A 14,043-nucleotide genomic window follows, 5' to 3' on the forward strand; every position below is an offset into this window, starting at 1 on the left:
CCACTGCACTCCAGCCTAGCAACAGAGCAAGACTCCATCTCAAAAAAAAAGATAACACTGTTGCATTGCACTTCTAGTTACTCATTGGACTCTAGATGCCATAGCAATTGAACCGCCCACCATCCATGTATCAAACATATGAATGAGTCAGACCCTATGATCTTTTTTGTACTAGAACCCATATTTCCACTCTGCTCTCATCAAATGTCATGTGAATGAAAGGTTTTTGGTTGGTTTTTTGCCTAACAGTCTTATTGATCATACTATCTTATTTCTCTGCAGCAGAGACATGTATATGCTACAAATTAAAACCTAACATAGGCCTGTGAAGCCTAAAACTGTGAAACTTAATACAGTTTTTTTGTGACCACAAAGCCCTAAGTACTAAGTATTTCTTTTTGGATTATTTTTAGAATACAATTGCTCAAAATAACATAAATGGGTTACAAACTTTCTGTTCATTTGTTTGAGACAGAGTCTCACTCTGTGGCGCAGGCTGGAGTGCAGTGGCATAATCTGGGCTCACTGCAACCTCCGCTTCCCCGGTTCAAGTGATTCTCCTGCCTCAGCCTCCTTTTGTATTTTTAGTAGAGGCAGGGTTTTGCCATGTTGGCTACACTGGTCTCAGACTCCTGACCTCAAGTGATCTACCTGCCTCCGTCTTCCAAAGTGCTGGGATTATAGGCACAAGCCACCACACCTGGTCAAATTTTTTTTTTTTTTGAGACGGAGTTTCGCTCTTGTTACCCAGGCTGGAGTGCAATGGTGGGATCTCAGCTCACCGCAACCTCCGCCTCCTGGGTTCAGGCAATTCTCCTGCCTCAGCCTCCTAAGTAGCTGGGATTACAGGCACGTGCCCCCACGCCCAGCTAATTTTTTGTATTTGTAGTAGAGACGGGGTTTCACCATGTTGAGCAGGATGGTCTTGATCTCTTGATCTTGTGATCCACCTGCCTCGGCCTCCCAAAGTGCTGGGATTACAGGCTTGAGCCACCACGCCTGGCCCCCAATTTTTTTTTTTAAAGAAATTTATGGTGCTCGCTTCGCAGCACATATACTAAAAATTGGAATGATACAGAGAAGATTAGCATGGCCCCTGCGTAAGGATGACATGCCAATCCATTAAGCGTTCCATATATTTTTTTAAATTATAAATTAAAAAGAAAGAAAGAAAAAGAAATTTATGGCTGGGCACAGTGCCTCACACCTGTAATCCTAGCACTTTGGGAGGCCGAGGTGGTGGATTGTCTGAGCTCAGGAGTTCAAGACCAGCCTGAGCAACATGGCAAAAACCTATCTTATTAAAAAAAGAAAAGAAAGAAAAAAAAAGAAAGAAATTTCTTAATCACAGTTCTGGAGGTTGGGGAGCCCAAGATCAAGATGCCAGCAGATTTGGTACCTGCTGAAAGCTGCCTTCTTGCTATGTCCTCACAAGGTGGAAGGTGGAAGGGTCTAGCTGGTTCCCTCAAGCCCTATTTTTGAGACAGAATCTCACTCGGTTGCCCTGGGCTGGAGTGCGGTGGCATGACCTCAGCTCACTGCAACCTCCACCTCCCAGCTTCAAGTGGTTCTCCTGCTTCAGACTCCTGAGTAGTTGTAATTACAGGCACCAAACACCACATCTGGCTAATTTTTGTATTTTTTAGTAGAGACAGGGTTTCATCATGTTGGCCAGGCTGGCCTTGAACTCCTGGCCTTAAGTGATCCACCTGCCTCCCAAAATGCTGGGGTTATGGCTGTGATAGATGGTGCCCAGCCCCTCAAGCCCTTTTTATAAGGGCATAAATTCCATTAATGAGGGTAGAGCCCTCTTGGCCTCATCACCTCGGAAAAGGCCCCACCTCTTAACACCACCACAGTGGAGATTAACCACAGCACCAACCCACTTGCGTCTTGCAGGCATTGTGTGTATTTTGTTTGATGAATACAAGATACTGAGCTTTTGCAATTCCAGATCTAACTAAACACCACTTATCAAATCCTGCCAGCTCCTCAGCATAATCCTTAAAGACCACAAATATTTCCTTTGTGAGCTAAACTGTCCTGACGTGAATTTCACAGGACGGTTGAGGGTCAAAGGAGATGACAGTCCCAGCAAATGGATCCTACTGAACTCTAACTGTAGGCAGTGCTAAGTGCTCTGCATGCACTAGCTCACTGGTACCCCAACAACCCCAAGAAGAAGGGACTATTGAGATCCCCACTTTACAGTTAGAGAAACTGAGTCCAGAAAGGTAGCATCACATTTCCTAAGCCACTCAGCTAGGAAGAGAGGGAACAAACCAGGTTGTGATTTACAATTACAACCTCTTCTCCCTCCCAACTTCTGATGCTGCAAAGCCCCTGAAGACAGCAGAGCTGCCCCTTTGTCCCTTGTGGCTGTGTGATATAGCTGGCCTAGAGTTAGAACCGGTACAATGCCATTTTATAAAATGAGAAAACTGTTTCCATTCTCCTCACAATGAATGCTAACCTTGGCCTCTGTAAGACCGCTAGTTTACTTTGCAAAGAGGTAAAGTTGCATACCTTCTCTTATCTGTAACTGCCAGAATTGCTGGTCTTTGTTAACCAGTAATGACCAGAGTAAGCACCCCTCGATAATTCCATCCTGGTGCTAAGTAACCTAAAATTATGTGGACCCCACACCTGTCCAAATAATGTATAAACTAATGTTTATCTTAACTTCTGTAAACCTCTTAAGTGGCAATCGGAATGACAAAAGTCCCCTGGCCCTTGGAATGTCCGGAGCCCCCCTCACCCTCGTCTCAGCCTAGGATGTGATTGACAGCTTTCATTCCCATCTCCACTCTTCACCCCCACTCCCAAGGTGGTTTTGTGGGTATAAAAAGGTCTTGTCATCCTTATTCCTCTGCCACGGGTTGGAGAGACGTGGTCGCCGGCAATAAACCCTGCAATTTGGCATACTTTTGTCTTGGTGTTGACTTTCTATGCTCGGTCCGATACAATAGCTGCACTCTCACGAACATGCTGGACTCGCCCAAGGCAGCCTCTCAGTCCTCAGGGCCTGCTGGAGAAGCGTTTCCATTAGACAGTGCAGCACTGGGTGCCAGACTGCTGGTTACATGGCCCTGGGAGAGGTGCTGGCACAGCCTGCCTTTTCTGGGCAGTGGTGGTGACATTCCTTGTGGTGGGACTTTCCCTGCCCTAGGCTAGCCCTCTTTAGCCTGGAGTACGTGACCCTCTGAGGTAGGTGAAGACTTCCCAAAGGTGCATAAGAGTGAATCACTCTGGCCGGGCACGGTGGCTCACGCCTATAATCCCAGCACTTTGGGAGGCCGAGGCGGGTGGATCACGAGGTCAAGAGATCGAGACCATCCTGGTCAACATGGTGAAACCCCATCTCTACTAAAAATACAAAAATTAGCTGGGCATGGTGGTGCACACCCATAGTCCCAGCTACTTGGGAGTCTGAGGCAGGAGAATTGCTTGAACCCAGGAGGCAGAGGTTGAAGTGAGCCGAGATCGTGCCATTGCACTCCAGCCTGGGTACCAAGAGTGAAACTCTCTCTCTCAAAAAAAAGAGTGGATCACTCTAAGGATCCTAATTCTAGAAACAGCCTCTTTCCTCCCTGGCCGTGGCCCCAGTGGCCCCAGCCGCCCCATGCTCCTTCTCATCTCCCCTTTCTGGAGATGCCTAGGAAGGGAAAAGTCACTTTGTAATTTTCTCCTGTGGACATGTGAAGTAAATGGAAAAGAGAGAACCTCCATCCATCCTATTAAAAGAGAGATTTTCCAGCCAGGCACGGTGACTCACACCTGTAATCCCAGCACTTTGGAAGGCTGAGGTGAGTGGATCACCTGAGGTGAGGAGTTAGAGACCAGCCTGATCAATATGGTGAAACCCTGTCTCTACTAAAAATACAAAAATTAGCTGGACATCATGGCAGGCACATGTAATCCCATCTACTCAGGAGGCTGAGGCAGGAGAATCACTTGAACCCTGGAGGTAGAGGTTGCGGTGAGCCAAGATCATGCCACTGCACTCTAGCCTGGGTGACAGGGCAAGACTCCATCTCAAAAAAAAAAAAAAAAAAAGAGAGAGAGAGAGATACATTTTCCAAACATTTTTAGTTATTTAGTTACTTATAAAAAGTTTGTGGGCTGGGTGCAGCCCAGGGGCTCACATCTGTAACCCCAGCGCTTTGGGAGGCTGAGGAAGGAGGATCGCTTGAGATCAGGAGTTCAAGACCAGCCTGGCCAACACGATGAAATCCTGTCTCTACTAAAAATACAAAAAATAGCTGGGCATCGTGGTGCACATGTGTAATCTCAGCTACTAGGGAGGTTGAGGCAGGAGAATCGCTAGAACCTAGGAGGCAGAGGCTGCAGTGAGCTGAGACCATGCCTCTGCACTCCAGCCTGGGCAAAAGAGTGAGCTTCTGTCTCAAGAAAAAAAAAGTTTGAGCCATTTCCCGCGGCCAACTTCTATTCCTTTGTCCGTTGTCATTCCTGCCATCCGGCAAGGGGCCTGCCACCTAGCGTGCTGAATGAAAGAATGGACCTTGGGGTTTGAGTGTGGAAACCTGGGCAGGTCTGTCTTGGTGTCGCTGCATCCCCAGTGCTCAGCCTAGGGCCCAGCATGGTCACTTATAAACTGTTTCAGGAAGAAGGCAGGCGGAGGGTGGGCAGACCCGAGAAATGCACATGATAGCTCCAGGGAAGTGAAGGGAGGGATGACAAAGCAAAGCTTGAGGGCTGGGAGAAGCTCTCAAGAAAACAAACCCAGGCATGAGCCCGCGCCTGTAACCCCAGGCTCTGGAAAATCGAGGCGGTTGGATTGCTTGAGGTCAGGAGTTCTAGACCAGCCTGGGTCACATGGTGAAACCCCGTCTCTACTAAAAATACAAAATCAGCCAGACGTGGTAGCGCATCCCTGTAGTCCCAGCTACTCGGGAAGCTGAGGCTGGAGAATCGCTTGAACCCGGAGGCGGTGGGTGCAGCAAGCCGAGATCGTGCCACTGCACTCCAGTCTGGGAGACAGAGCCAGACCCTGTCCCCAAAATTATGTATGTGTGTGTATGTATATATATATATATATGTATATGTATATATATATATATAAAACGAGAAAAGAAAATAAGAAAGTTTTAAGAAAACTTTTAAAAGAAAGAAAAGGAAAACGAGAGTCACCGACACCTTCGAACCACTTCACAAGGATAATAGCATCGCCCTCCTCTCCGCCCCTCACCAACATGGCCGCCCCCAGGGGGGATAAGCGGGTCTGAGGGGCGGAAGTGACGCACAGCGGAAGTCCGTCCTGCCTGTCAGCCACGGGCCCCCGAGCTCAGCGGGGGCTCCGGGCTGCTGGCTGTGAGGTGCGGGATGTTGCAGGCCGGGTGGCTCCGGGGCGACGCGGTGTTGGCGCTGCTGCTGGCGACCCGAGTGGTGGCGGCGTTTGAGCCCATCACCGTGGGTATCGCCATCGGGGCCGCGTCGGCCATCACCGGCTACCTGACCTACAATGACATCTACTGCCGCTTCGCCGAGTGCTGCCGCGAGGAGCGGCCGCTCAACGCCTCGGGTACGGTGCGCGCGCGAGCGGCGGGTCGGCGCTGCTGGGGGCGCCGGGGCCTCTGTGACCCCTGGCAGGGCCCTGGCGCGCGGAGGGACGGGCGCGCGGCCTCTAGACGGCGGTAGTCCCAGCTGGGGTGGGCGGGGAGCAGAGGCGGCGGCCCTGGAAACCGACCGTTCGCGGAAACGCGGTCCGGACTCCAGCCCTGGAAGCAGTGCCTTCGCAAACCGCCTCCAGATCGTGGGCCTCTGCCCAGCGCCTTTCTGAAGTTCCCGTTCCTGGGGATCAGAGGCTGAAGAAACGGAAAGTACTGTGGCCGGCCCTTCTGCGCCCTGCCTACCCTATTAAGTGACTTTCAGACATGCGGCGTCGCCCACAAAGCCCACATTGGGCCCCCGGTTTTCCTACAGGCCAGCAGGGGTGGCTGGGAATAGAAAGCCCTCAGTCGAGCGATGGTTCATATCTGGATGGATGAGCATTTAGTCTCCCTATCGGACGCCGAAGCGTTAAGGACCTCCACATAATGCATTTCCTTGAAAGTGGCATCAGTGCCTCAGTGTCATGCTGGCCCTAGGGTTTGGCAGACGCCCTGCTGGGACCCTGAATAATCGGTGCTTCTCGTTTTGACTAGCTGGGATAGTGCTGCGTTGCTGATGCATTTTTAACGTCTGTTTCTCTCTCTGTTCTGGGGCTGTTCCTGCAGCCCTCAAGCTGGATTTGGAGGAGAAGCTGTTTGGACAGCATCTGGCCACAGAAGTGATTCTCAAGGCGCTGACTGGCTTCAAGAACAACAAAAATCCCAAGAAACCACTGACCCTTTCCTTACACGGCTGGGCTGGCACAGGCAAGAATTTTGTCAGCCAAATTGTGGCTGAAAATCTCCACCCAAAAGGTCTGAAGAGTAACTTTGTCCACCTGTTTGTATCGACTCTGCACTTCCCTCATGAGCAGAAGATAAAACTGTACCAGGCAAGAGAACCCACTATTATCTCATCCACAGGCCACTGGGACTGGTCTGGGTGACCTGCTCACTAACTCTGGCCTCTGCTTCTCTTTCCTTTGTGTTGCAATAGCTCCTGGCTCCACTGAGTTAAGGCACACTTAGTCCAGGTAGTTACAAAGCTCTCTTACGACGTTTCTCCTACTCGGTTCCAAAACAGTCCAGTGGGGTAGGGCATGTTATTTCCATGAAAAGATGAAGCCAAGGGCTGGACGTGGTGGCTCATACCTGTAATCCCAGCGCTTTGGGAGGCCAAGGCGGGCAGATCACTTGAGGTCAGGAGTTTGAGACCAGCCTGACCAACATGGTGAAACCCCATCTCTACTAAAAGTACAAAACTTAGCCAGGTGCGGTGGTAGGCGCTTGTAATCCCAGCTTCGCTGGTGGCTGAGGCAGGAGAATGGCTTGAATGCGGGAGGCAGAGGTTGCAGTGAGCCAAGATTGCGCCACTGCACTCCAACCTGGGCGGCACAGTGGGATTCCATCTCAAAAAAAAAAAGATGGATGTCGGCAAGGCTGGGTGCAGTGGCTCACACCTGTATTCCCAACACTTTGGGAGGCTGAGGTGGGTGGATCACTTGAGGTCAGGAGTTCAATACCAGCCTGGCCAACATGGCAAAACCCTGTCTCAACTAAAAATACAAAAACCATCCGGGCATGGTGAAGCACATCTGTAATCACAGCTGCTCGGGAGGCTGAGGCAGGAGAATTGCTTGAACCCGGGAAGTGCAGGTTGCAGTGAGCCGTGATTGTGCCACTGCACTCCAGCCTAGGCAACAAAGTGAAGCTCTGTCCCCCGCCAAAAAAAAAAGCTGGAGCCTGGAGCTAAGAAAGGCAAGGTGACTTACTCCTTATAATCTTTGTGGCAGAGCAGGAACTTGAACCAAAATCTCCTCACTCCCAGTAGACATGGTAGCCACCTTCTCCAGTGAGTGAAGGCATTCAGCATCCCTGGCAGTGCAGTTGGTGAGAGGGGCATTCAGTCTTCAAGGATTTCCTTGGGCATGGCTTCATTCAGTTCTGCCCACCTCTAGTGCAGCCTCAGCTTTGCCTCTGCTCTCTCTCTGCTATGTAGCCTAGAGGTCTTCTTTCTCCTAGACAGGTTTATTTCATTTGTTCCTCTCATCCTTCACATCCTTGTCATTTTTTTCTTCAAAGGAAGCCTCAAAGAACTGAACCTTGAGACTCTTTCTCCTTTTGAGATCTTTCCACATTTATTTTGTATTAAGTTGTCTAGGAGGGTTAGTTGTCATTTAAATGAATGTTGCCCTTGTCAAGGTTAGCATTCCCACTGGCAATATAGCAAAACCTCATCTCTACAAAAAAATAAGAAATTAGCCAGGTGTGGTGGCATGCACCTGTAGTCCTTCCTAGCTACTTGGGAGGCCAAGGTGGGAGGATCGCTTGAGCCTGGGAGGCTGAGGCTACAATGAAGCATGGTTGTGACACTGTGTTCCAGTCTGGGTGATAGAGCAAGACTCTTATCAAAAAAAAAAAAAAAAAAAAAAAAAAAAATTCCTCCTGTTAGGTGGGGACTGAAAAAAGAAACAGAAACTTAACTGAACAAGGAAGTGGAAGGGTTTGCCATCCAAACTGGCATGAGACAGGGAAGACTGCCAAAAAGAAGGAGAATTTTCTTGTTTTCTACATTCTCTTATAAATCTCCAGAAACAGAATAATAGAGATGGATGAGGGCATGTCTGGGGGAGCTTCATGGTACAGCCTTTCACACTTTTGGGTTGAGGGCTGGTTGCTTGAGTGCCTTTATGTTTGCTTCAGGGAAGCATCTGCAACAGATGTTTTCCATGAAATGTGGTCGAGTCAGCTCTGTTGGTCTGGGGCACCGTGCACTGTGCAGGTCTTCATCTAGTTCCTTCTTCCTCAGCATGTGTGGCAGTACGAATTTGAGACTAATCCAAGAGAGATGAAAACTATGGATAGGTTCACAGTGAGTGTTAATATTCACGGATCTGGCTGTGTGGCTCATTCCTATAATCCCAGCACTTTGGGATGGTGAGGTGGGTGGATCACCTGATGTCAGTAGTTCGAGACCAGCCTGGTCAGCATGGCAAAACCCCATCTCTATTAAAAATACAAAAATTAGCCAGGTGTGGTGGGGGACGCCTGTAGTCACAGCTATATGGGGGCACTGAGGCAGGAGAATCGCTTGAACCGGAGAGATAGAGGTTGCAGTGAGCTGAGATGGTGCTGCTGCACTCCAGCCTAGGGGATAGAGTGAGACTGTCTCAAAAAAAAAAAAAAAAAAATCAAAGATCTTATACCTTTAAAAGGTTACATTTAATATATCATTTGAGTTAGGAAAAAGCTTCTCTGCGCTTTAGCACCCGTCTGCCAATTTCTACTTTTTAGAGATGAGGTTTTGGAAAAGCTGCTGCCCAGTGAATGCGGGTGAGGGAGCAGTACTAAGGCTTTGGAACAGCTGCTACGCAGCAAGTGGGGTGAGGGTGCAGTTGTAAGAGCTCTGACCTCGACCTTCAGTGCAGGAGGAGCAGATGCTGCCCACGCTCCTCTTGGTTCACCCTTTGAGCTTCGCGTCCTATTTCTTCTTTCACGGCCGGTCCAGGACCAGTTACAGAAGTGGATTCGCGGTAACGTGAGTGCATGTGCGAACTCTGTTTTCATATTTGACGAGATGGATAAATTACACCCTGGGATCATTGACGCAATCAAGCCGTTTCTAGACTACTACGAGCAGGTTGACGGCGTTTCTTACCGCAAAGCCATCTTCATCTTCCTCAGGTCAGCGGGAGGTGGTTTCTTGGGGAACACAAGCACCTCATTCTCTCAGTGATAAAAGGAGGTCCTCAGCACCATCAGCACTTTATTTACCAGGACAGAAGTGCCTGCTGGGCACAAGGCACTTACCTATTGCTTTCCTTCTCCTTTGCCAGCCTCAGCATGTCACACAGTGTGGGCAGGGGAAATGAACTAAAGAAATAATTGCTGATAGCAGGCAATTTTAGCCAGGAATGGTGGCATGGGCCTGTAGTCCCAGCTCCTTGGGAAGTTGAGGCAGGAGGATTGGTTGAGCCCAGGAGTTCCAAGTTTGACTGAGCTGTGGTCACGCAACTGCACTCCAGCCTGGGGGACACGTCGAGATCCCGACTAAAAATGAAATCGAAATGAAAGCAGGTAATTTTATTAACTGCACATGTTGGTTTTTAGGGTCATAAAGGCCTTATTCCAGCTAGTTGTGAAGAAACATTTTATGTTCCTTGAGATTAGACACTTTTTTGTCTAGTAGCACTCAGTAAATATTCCTTGATGAAAAATAGATCCTCAGCCAGGCATGGTGGCTCACGCCTGTAATTCCAGCACTTTGGGAGGCTAAGGTGGGCAGATCACTTGAGGGCAGGAGTTTGAGACAGGCCTGGCCCACATGGTGAAACCCCGTCTCTACTAAAAGTACAAAAATTAGCTGGGCATGGTGGCATGCACCTGTAGTCCCAGCTATGCAGGGGGCTAAGGCAGAAGAATCGCTTGAACCCAGGAGGTGGAGGTTGCAGTGAGCCAAGATTGCATCATTGCACTCCAGCCTGGGTGACAGAGTAAGAAGACTCTATCTCAAAAAAAAAAAAAAAAAAAAAAAAAGAATGGGCATTGTGGCTCACGCCTTTAATCCCAGCACTTTGGGAGGCCGAGGCAGGCGGATCACGAGGTCCAGAGATCGAGACTATCCTGGCAACATGGTGAAAGCCCGTCTCTAGTAAAATACAAAAAATTAGCTGGGCATAGTGGTGCATGCCTGTAGTCCCAGCTACTCGGGAGGCTGAGGCAGGGGAATCACTTGAACCAGGAGGCAGAGGTTGCAATGAGCCAATATCGTACCACTGCACTCCAGCCTGGCGACAGAGCAAAACTCCGTCTCAAAAAAGAAAAAAAGAATAGATCTTAGAGGAGGTTCATTTCTTGGCAAGACACAGAACTCTTAATATGTTATTTTAATCTTTATTTCTCTGGCAAACTCAGCAATGCAGGCGGGGACCTCATAACTAAGACGGCTCTGGACTTTTGGCGGGCTGGAAGGAAGCGGGAAGACATTCACCTGAAGGACCTGGAACCTGTGCTGTCTGTCGGAGTCTTCAATAATAAACACAGTGAGTCTGCCAGGGTGAAGGAGCTCCTTAACTGTCTGGCAGTGAGCCGTCTTCTCTTTCACTGAGTGTTTCACAAAGCCACAGAATCCCACTGGACTTGCTGGCTTTGCTAAAGTTGGGAATTTTCTTAGGGCATTGTGGTCTAGAAACCAGTGAGTGAGCGTCCAGCTGAGTCTCACATGGGCTTTTTGGACACTGACAGAAAGACTCTCTCAAGGGGCACGGATGTGAGGAACATGCTGAGGGTTGGGATCGGAGCTTGTCCAGGTGGTGGTGGCGGTGGCGGTGGGAAACCCAGCTGTGTCTTGTTCTGCAGGTGGCCTGTGGCACAGTGGACTGATCGACAAAAACCTCATTGATTACTTTATCCCCTTCCTGCCCTTGGAGTACAGACATGTGAAAATGTGTGTGAGGGCGGAGATGAGGGCCCGTGGTTCTGCCGTAGATGAAGACATCGTCTCGAGTGTGGCAGATGAAATGACGCTTTTCCCCAAAGACGAGAAGATCTACTCAGACAAGGGCTGCAAGACTGTGCAGTCACGGCTTGACTTCCACTGAGCTCCTATCCAGATGGGGAAGGAGGCAGCCGGGAGGCTCAGCACACCAGAGGCCTTGCCTTTTGGGAGAACTCTGAAGACCCCTTTGGGGGTTTGCCTGTTTGCACCTTAGACTTTTGGGATATAGAATTTTTTTTTTTTTTTTTTTGAGACAGCGTCTCGCTTTGTCGTCCAAGCTGGAGTGCGATGGTGCAATCCTCAACTTGCTGCAACCTCCACCTTTAGGTTTGAGTGATTCTCATGCCTCAGTCTCCCGAGTAGCTGGGATTACAGACATGAGCCACTTCACCCAGCTGGGATCTAGCATCTTAGAGCTGATTCTGGAAAACACGTGAATCTATTGCGTGTATTTATCATTCTGCAAGATGACAGAAGTCCAGCTGTTCTCTGCAGCTGAGGGTGAACTTTTAAAATCCCCTTCACACTTAAGGTACTAACTGACAGAAGTGCCTGGAAACAGGTGTGTGTGGCCGGCCCGGCAGTGTTTTCTGATCCAGAGCATCTGCACCTCAGAAGCTGCTTTCAGAACTGAAGGAGTCCAGAGACCTGCTGCATGCTTGGGGGCACTGGGTTCCCACCAGCCAAAAATATCCTTTTGTTCTGTTCCATTCTTTACACAGAGAGAGTTCACTGACTTGAAGTATACTGTTTAAAATCGGGGATGGAGGTGCCCATGGTGTCTGACAGGAGGACAGGCCGTGCCCACTGAGTGCTCTTGATCTGGGCTGACCTGTCTGTATGTGGGGTGCAGCTTCCACCTAAGACCTCTGCAGCAGACCTGGCAGACAGGTCCCTCCCATCTGTCCATTGTTCTGGCTCTAATACAACTCTGGTTGTGGAATCCTTCACCATCTCTCTGCTGGCATCAGCCCCAGCCTGCCTTGTGCCACATCTCAGCTTGGCTCACTGCTAGAGTCCCCCCAGCCACACCATCAAGGCTGAATCACAGTGAGACCACTGGCTTTGGATTTGAGTCCTTGGTTCCCACAGGAGATGCTTGACTTTATACTTGGGTCAATCCTCTCAGTTACATTGTGGAACCAATTGAAATCCTAGGACGTGCTCGTCCTGGAGAGATGACACGGGCCCAGGCTGAACAGTCAGCTTGCAGGTTCTGTATTGCCAAAGAAGTGAGAGCATTGTGTACTAGGAATGCTGGAGTTTTTGAGGATATGTTTTTTTTTAAATAATGTTTTTACTTCTGAATCTTAAATAATGGAAGTATAGGACATTGCTTATTTTAAAACGAGGGAAGGACACATCATGGAATGATTGCTTATTCCTTTCTCAGATACTCTTAAAACCATTTTTTATTGTTAAATTTGTGGTAATACATGGTCACAATGTGGATCAAACAAGGTCAGTCTAAAGTTGTGGCAGCTCCTGGGTGTCATCTGATGGTACCACCCTCTGTGGCAGTGCCAGGCTGGACTGCCCTGATCCCTGGGAAGTGAGACTTAGATTCCAGCCAGTGTGAGTCACTGTATCTCCCATAATCACAGCACAGCTGCAGACACAATCAGAACGTGCATTTTTACAAAAAAATATGGTAGAATTTGTGACATGGAAATGCCTTATAGGGTGTCACACTTAAGTCTTTAAAAAACACCAAGGTGAGGCTTACACTTTTTACTACGTATCCTCAAAGTGAAGCTAAGTTACACTTTTCTAACCTGTTGGGCATCTGGTCCAGAGGAGACAAGATTTTCTCTGTTTACAATGATGCAATAAATACGTGTTCGCCACCTTTGGACTGCTGTTGCTGATTTGTAACTTGAAAAGGCCATGGTTGATCATGACCCCACCTCCCCCCAGCCTTGTAAGATGTGGATGGGAGCTTTATTGACCTACCGAATATGAAATAATAAAGCCCAGATTTTATCATGTGAAATGTCACTTGCTAACTTCTTTTTCTGGTTTATTTGGTATCAAAGTTCAAAATGAATTTCAGCAGCACAGCTGTTGAGACTTGCCATAACCTGGACAGGCGGGTGGGCAGTCAGAGTGATACAGAGGCAATATTTACCTTAAATACTCTTACCCCAAATAGAAGTTAAATTAGCTGATGGATATTTCATCAAAGATATGGACTTCCAACAAATACTTTCTCCCAAAATTAATAGAGGAAATTGAGGTACTAGTAAAGTATGACTCACCTCTGACATCCTGAACCTGAGCCCAGGTGAGGAAACCTAACCACTGGGTCTCACTGCCTGAAACTGGTAAACTAATCTTAGTTGTGCTAATCTGGTCTCTGCTTAATGACACATAACCTGGTATCATCTCACATCAGTGAATAGCTAACACTCACCCTCTTTCAAAGGATTGAGGATTAGCAGGTTTACTAGAAAGTTCAAACCTGCATCGCCATCACCTCACCCACTCCCTTAGGAATTTCTCAACATAAGGTACTGAATTCCCAGGAGACCAACTTTCTAGGTCTTGTTCTCAGTCTAATGCAGTTCCTATTCCACCCCACACTGCCTCATCTACAAAGACAGAACCTTCCAAAATTGTCAGGGGACCCCTGTGTTCCCCAATTAGGGACTTCTGATGCCAGGGCCAGTCTTCAAATGTATGATTAGACCTAATCTGACTCCCAGGGGCAGAACAGGCCGGCTGCAGCTCAACATCCAGAACTTTCTAACAGGTGGAACCATCTTTAAGTGGCCTGGGCTGCCCTAGGGGAACCCCATGCAGGCTGGGGAGCCATAAGGCAGAGGAGTCTTGCATAAGACCTGCAGCTGAGGCCACCAACTTGTCTCTGTGCCTACTAGAAGCAGTCCCTGCAGCACTCTTGCAGCAGCTGTAACCATGGGAGCACAGCCCAAATGC

The 14,043-nt window shown here is 48.8% G+C and overlaps 1 protein-coding gene and 1 non-coding gene across 6 annotated transcripts; both read left to right on the forward strand.

Annotated features, from left to right (window-relative positions):
* Positions 1 to 1,034: 1,034 nt before the first annotated feature.
* LOC118148059 (U6 spliceosomal RNA) lies at positions 1,035 to 1,141 on the forward strand. Its single transcript, XR_004734840.1, has one exon. It is a non-coding gene; the product is annotated as a U6 spliceosomal RNA (small nuclear RNA).
* A 4,139-nt stretch (positions 1,142 to 5,280) lies between these two features.
* Positions 5,281 to 13,099, forward strand: TOR1B (torsin family 1 member B). Of its 5 annotated transcripts, none has more exons than XR_013519524.1 (5): positions 5,281 to 5,542; positions 6,237 to 6,643; positions 9,118 to 9,686; positions 10,524 to 10,651; positions 10,968 to 13,099. XR_013519524.1 is itself a non-coding variant. In XM_002743375.6 (5 exons), exons 1-5 carry the CDS (start codon positions 5,344 to 5,346, stop codon positions 11,207 to 11,209), a joined length of 1,011 nt encoding a protein of 336 aa, XP_002743421.1. In that variant the 5' UTR covers positions 5,281 to 5,343; the 3' UTR covers positions 11,210 to 13,099. The 5 variants fall into 5 exon arrangements, 1 of the variants encoding a protein (XP_002743421.1); XR_013519525.1 differs by having other exon boundaries at positions 9,118 to 9,293; XR_001913808.3 differs by having other exon boundaries at positions 6,237 to 6,502.
* The last annotated feature ends 944 nt before the right edge of the window (positions 13,100 to 14,043 follow it).

The sequence above is a fragment of the Callithrix jacchus genome, chromosome 1, assembly GCF_049354715.1.
Source record: "Callithrix jacchus isolate 240 chromosome 1, calJac240_pri, whole genome shotgun sequence".
NCBI lineage: Eukaryota > Metazoa > Chordata > Mammalia > Primates > Cebidae > Callithrix > Callithrix jacchus.

Bases quoted from the DNA above. Each gene is read 5' to 3' on its own strand.
- TOR1B (XM_002743375.6), top strand. From the start codon at position 5,344: ATGTTGCAGGCCGGGTGGCTCCGGGGCGACGCGGTGTTGGCGCTGCTG. The intron at 9,294-10,523 runs GTCAGCGGGAGG...TGGCAAACTCAG, and splicing joins GCCATCTTCATCTTCCTCAG to CAATGCAGGCGGGGACCTCA. The intron at 10,652-10,967 runs GTGAGTCTGCCA...CTTGTTCTGCAG, and splicing joins AGTCTTCAATAATAAACACA to GTGGCCTGTGGCACAGTGGA.